This window comes from Sinocyclocheilus anshuiensis, unplaced genomic scaffold, assembly GCF_001515605.1.
Source record: "Sinocyclocheilus anshuiensis isolate Anshui unplaced genomic scaffold, SAMN03320099.WGS_v1.1 scaffold918, whole genome shotgun sequence".
Taxonomy (NCBI): Eukaryota; Metazoa; Chordata; class Actinopteri; order Cypriniformes; family Cyprinidae; genus Sinocyclocheilus; species Sinocyclocheilus anshuiensis.
In genome coordinates this window covers 1060413-1066166 of record NW_015540946.1, presented here as the reverse complement: position 1 = coordinate 1066166, position 5754 = coordinate 1060413, and the positions used below count along the sequence as shown (strand labels likewise).

The following is a 5754-nucleotide window of genomic DNA, read 5'->3' as shown; positions in this document are numbered from 1 at the left end:
TCTGTGTGACGTCACACAGACAGGCATCTGAGATCGGCTCGATTTGAGAAAGGGGAAAACATTTAACAAGATTAAAAAAAAAAAACCATGGAGTGGATTTTTATCATTATAGGGTGGTTGTGTACACACACTGCCAACACACATTTCAGTTCAAACAACTTGTAAAAGTGCATGTAGCATCCTATGACCCCTTTAATTTAACTTTCCAGAAAACTGTAAAAATGTCTCTTCTGCTGTGACATAAACAATATTTACTTGACCAATGGCGTGGGCTATGGGCTTGGTTATGTTTGTTCAACCAATGGCTGACGAGGCCTGTTTGTGGAAATTGTTTATATTTTCAGTTCCGTTCGTTGCCAATAATCGAGCAAAAATCAAGTACTTCAGCTTTAGAAATCCCCTGAAGTAATTTTACTACAATCCAATGTGATACAAGACAAATGAAAGTAGCGTTGGTTTCACTTACCCGGATGAGCGGTCCTCTATACAGCCTAACCATCGACTGCGAGGAATATTAAGAAATATCAGCAGACCTCTGGATGGCGCGATTTACCAACCTGAATGCAGTATTCCAGAGAGCCGTAGAATAATAATTCATTACAGCCCTTTTGATATGAAAGCCATAAGTTAAGTTTGGGCCATTGGCTTTTCTTTGAAAAACAATTGATGTGACTAATAAATCACCTGACTTCTCACACAAGATCATGGCTCGAGATAAACAGGTGAGACAAAGGACATGCTTTCTATGGAACCATTGTGGGGATAGAACAATGTAGTGTACATCTACTGTATTTGTTATTTCAAACTATTATTTTCTATTATTTAAGGTGATGTAATGTTATTCTGTGGCGTGTCAGACTCCATCAATTGTATTAAACATTGTTTTTTCTTTTCTGTCTGCGACAGACAACCCATTTTTGGTCACGAGCCAGCTTAGAAGCACCGATATTTAAATGTGGACAACACAGATAAATGTGTATAAACATCACTATCTCTGATTTATTTAAAGACTTTTAATACATTATATGGATATTCAGAAGGTATTTATTAATGTACAAATTACAAATACATAGTTCTAATCAACTCTTCAGTTTAAATGTACAAAAAAAAAGGAAACAGGAAAAGAGTGAAAAAAAAATCCCACGGCTGTTTAATAGCAGCTTTGCAACCTGGCAAGACATTTCGCCAACTCTATCAAATGCAGTAAAAGATTTCTGTTAAAAAAACATCTGAAAAAACAAAACAAAAACAAAGGCACATTTTTATTATTTTCTTTTCAAAGAAACATAATAATTTCTAGAAGAAAGGTGAGGTTAAAGGTCATGCCTGCTCCGCAGGGTAGACATCCGCAGTGGACTAATGTCCCAGACACAGAGAAGTAGCTGGTGTCTGTCATTAATACAAAGCAGCTCATATAAAAAGCTTATTTTAAAGACTTGACACTGAAAACATGTTGTGCTGTGTATGTTTCCTATGAATCTATGTATTGCAGGTTAGTGTGTTTGTAATGTGGTCTGCCTCACTAAGACCTTAAGAAAAAATTTGAAATATGAATAGAAAAGTAGAGAGAGAGATAAAGAAAAATCAGCCAATAAATGAATTTGAAACAGAATGAAAGAAGGGAATAAAATAAAAATAAGGAGAGAGTCTGGCTTTTGCATTAGTAAAATATCCACACGCTCGATGTCTCTGACTGGGTAAAATAAAGCAGTCCCCCAGCTTAAGGTCATAGGGTTTGTCAGTTTGCTGAAATATCACCTCTGCTATGTTCACACCTAAAAAGTCTTTCTACTTCATAATACAGTAAAAATAATAAACTTACATAGACCAATAAAACAAATATTTTATACAGTTCTCTCATAGACACCATAAGATAGCACATTAAACTCTTCATCTCAAGTAGGATTTTTTTCTAGGTTTGTTTTTGGGTGTTTGTTCTATACAGTGCAGAGTATATGGGCCTTGATTAAATAAGAGTGTTTTTAGTGTATCTTGTGCCCCCTGCTGGTCACTTCATGCTCGTGCTGGTTGCATTCTGTCTTTGGGGCACACAGTAGTTGTGTTGGGCGGAGTGGACAAACCCTGGCAGACACACACACTTATATGAGCCTTCCGTGTTGATGCACTTGCCGTTCTTGCAAAGAGACATCTTTGTATTCAGCTCTGAGCATTCATTGATATCTGGAACACAAAACAAACGGTGTCAGAAAGTAGATAGTTTTGTTACATGTGTCTTGTTTGGGACATTGCTTTACCCTTAACAATTTGAATAATGATTCTTTTAGCAGATAGAGTAATAAATATTTGTTAAAAAAGAAAAGTAATTTCTTTGCTAAAGCACAATGTGCACTCTTTTTAATGACTTTATAGTGTCTTTTTAGGCATAAGTGCAACCCAATAATTGGAATTAAACAACGACACTAAACAAACAAAAATGTGGTGACATTTCATTCATTTATTTTTATAAAATACTACTCGACAAACTCTTTAACTACAGGTTGTCATATAAACCAGGCAGAAACTACCGTACACTGATATAAGCCTCATGGTTTTTGCGTCACAAAAAAAAAATCAAGGAATCAGATAACACTGGTTGTACAATGTTTTTGATTCACTAAAAACTGCACTACACTGGTTGTGCGTTATGTTTCTGATTGACTAAAAAGAACAGATTAATAAGAGTCATTTATACTGTTACTGGACTACATTGGTTGCAGAGTATGTTGTTTTGTATTCAGTAAAAAGAACCAAGTCAATTCAGGAATCAGAATGCTCTGGTTGTGTGGTATGTTGTTAATTCACTAAAAATAACTGACTCTTATGGTTTGAAAATCATACTACTCTGGTTTCATGGAATGTTTTTGATTCACTAAAAAGAACCATCCAAAAGAGTCATTAGTTTGAGAATTGGAATACACTGGTTGAATGTTTTTGATTGACTAAAAATAACCAACTCATAGAGTCACTCATTTGGGAATGGGACTACACTAGCTTTGATTCACACACACACACACACACACACACACACACACACACACACACAAAAACATGACTCATAAATCCAACTCATAAAACAGCTTAGGCTGCGCAGTATGTTTTGATTGAGAAAAAATAACCGACTCAGAGACATTTGTTTGTGAATTGGACTATGCTGATTGCTGGGTTTGTTTTTGATTCACAAAAATTACTGACTAAAAGAGTAATTTGTTCGAGAATCGGACTACACTGGTCTCAAGTGTCTGTTTCACGCTGTTGATTCTGTCACAGTGTTGTGGTGTCATGGAATAAGCCTACTGCTAAGAACTCTGTCAAAGTATTTTAGTATGGTATGTTGGTGGACAAATCCATGCAGAGGCGGATTTAGTGAATTGGGGCCCCAGGCAAAATGTAGGAATGGGGCCCTACACATTTGCACACATTTACCTAGAACAACCTTGAGGTTCCTTTTTTGTTGTGATGCTGCTGCTCAATGGTGCCCCATAGTTGTGTCCAATATTTCTACATTTTTCATCTACATGTTATAATGGCTTTCTTTCATGTTTTAGACCACAAAATAGCAATTGATTTACAGTTGAGATACAGGTTTTCACAAAAACAAAATAAATTATAAAATGATAAACCTCACAATTGAGCCTTTAAACCATTTTTTTTTTTAAGAAAAGGGATGAGTCAGAAGTTTAAATTATTATATTGATTAAAAATGGGGTTATGTGGGTGGATTTTCGCATTGGTCTGAACAAAAACTGCAGATGGGATTATTGAAGATGCACATTCATTCTCTGCCAGCAGAAGGCACTTTTGGAGCAGCAGAAATATAGCGGTTTCCCCGGTAACGGCTGTAAGCAAAGCAGCGCTGCGTTCATAAAAGCTGCTTTATCAGATCAAATGAAAACTTTTCTGAAGACAGTCAGTTCCCTACAGAGATTCATTCATATAAATTTGAAAAATGTATCGCATTTAAAACGATAAACATATAATACGCACTGTTGCTCAATATTTAATTACAGCCTCAGATGCATGATATTTTCATTTGTTACAAGCAGTATACACTACAAGCACATTCAACTCACGCACGCAGACATTTGTCGTGGTAATAAAAACCGTGAACAGCAACCGTTCACATGTCCGCGCTTAATGCACATCTTGAATATGAAAAGCATTTTAAGGGGCCCTTGGCTTTTGGGGGCCAAAGGCGGTCGCCTACCTTTGCCTAATGGGTAAGTCCGCCTCTGAATACATGTGCAAGAACCATTAACATGACCGAATGTCATTTGGTTCTATTATAAAAAGAAAAATTAATACTGGTTCTGAATAAGAACCACTTCTCGTTTCAAACCCTAATAGCCACTCTGTGCCTGGGCATATATCATCTGCTCAGTCATGCCTCATTTCAGGAGGTTAGTCGTGATAATCACAATCCGTGACAATGTAAGAAAAACACACCCAGAATTTTGAAGTTACATTACAGACAAGGTTTTGAATCACTTCCAACCTTTAGAGGTTTTATGCCCTAATAACATACACGAAATAAATCCAATCACATGACTCAATTTTGGTGAAAATCGGACCAACGAGTGGCGAGGAGTTAAAAAAAGTAGGTTTTCAACATAAATCAAAATGGCGGACAGAAAGTTCAGCTTACTCTGGCATATGTGGTGTCTATGTTGTAGGGATAAGCCAAGGAACATTTTGATATCAGTTTCATTGCAATAGACTAATGCAATCAAAAGTTATTAGCCAAAGTCTAAGCGTTCTTAAAATATTGCATTTTTTGACAAAATTAAAAATGTCCGACGCCCAAAATGGCTGACACGAAAAAGTTTGGTATGGTTCGACTCGGCGTGATGCACCGAATCTAAAGAGACCCGTTTTGTGATTTTTGGCCAAACCATTCAGAAGTTATGAGCAAAAATATGCATTTTTCATATCTCCTGACCACTAGGGGGCACTGCGCCGAAACACTGCAGGTCGTCTCAGGTCATGCTTGTTATAACACACACCAAGTTTGGTCTCAGTCTGAAGATGATCTGAGCCAATTTTGGTAAGAATCAGACAAACCGTCTAGGACGAGTTCGAAAAAGTAGGTTTTACGAACAATTAAAAATAGCGAAAAAACAAAACCTTGCGATTTTGTTCATTCGACTCAGCATGAGCCAAGGATTCAGAGGAAAAAAGAATTTTCATTTTGTGCCTTATGGTTCAAAAGTTATTAGCATAAAGAAATTGCAACTTTGGACAAGTGGTGGCGCTAGAGAGTTGGAGTTAGAGATTCCAAACTTGCTGTGGTTAATGTTGAGACTGTCCTCTATCAGTGTGCCAAATTTCACAACTTTCCCGCAAGCGGTTCTATGGGCTGCCATAGACTTTCGGCGGAAGAAAAAAATTACGCTAACGGATACAACAGGTGCCACTGCACCTTCGGTGCTTGGCCCCTAATAACTCTACATACTAATGATGATTTTTTAAAACTCATTTTTATTCTATTTTTAGATTTTTATTTTATTTATCCTGAAGCTCAGATACTTGTTGATTTATAGATATTTGCACTCAACAGCACCTAATTATTAATAAAAAAAAATCTTTATAGAGTTGAAACAAACTGAAATGTAAACCTGAGCTAATCCCACCCACATGCTGAAAAACCAGCCTGATCCCTTCATGTGATACTCTGCTGTTGCTAGTGTTGCTTTCGTCAACGAAAATTATGACTAAATATCGTCGTCAACGAACCTTTATCACGTGACGAAAACGAGA

At 36.7% G+C, this 5754-nt stretch overlaps 1 protein-coding gene across 4 annotated transcripts in view; it reads right to left on the bottom strand.

The window, feature by feature from the left end:
* Positions 1–1316: 1316 nt before the first annotated feature.
* LOC107689790 (latent-transforming growth factor beta-binding protein 1-like) overlaps positions 1317–5754 on the bottom strand; it is an 89042-nt gene continuing 84604 nt past the window's right edge. For all 4 annotated transcript variants that reach the window (XM_016487940.1, XM_016487942.1, XM_016487943.1 and 1 more), the window contains one exon: positions 1317–2181. In XM_016487940.1, coding sequence (XP_016343426.1) covers positions 2009–2181 — 173 coding nt within the window. In that variant the 3' untranslated portion in view covers positions 1317–2008. The remainder of the gene's footprint in view (positions 2182–5754) is intronic.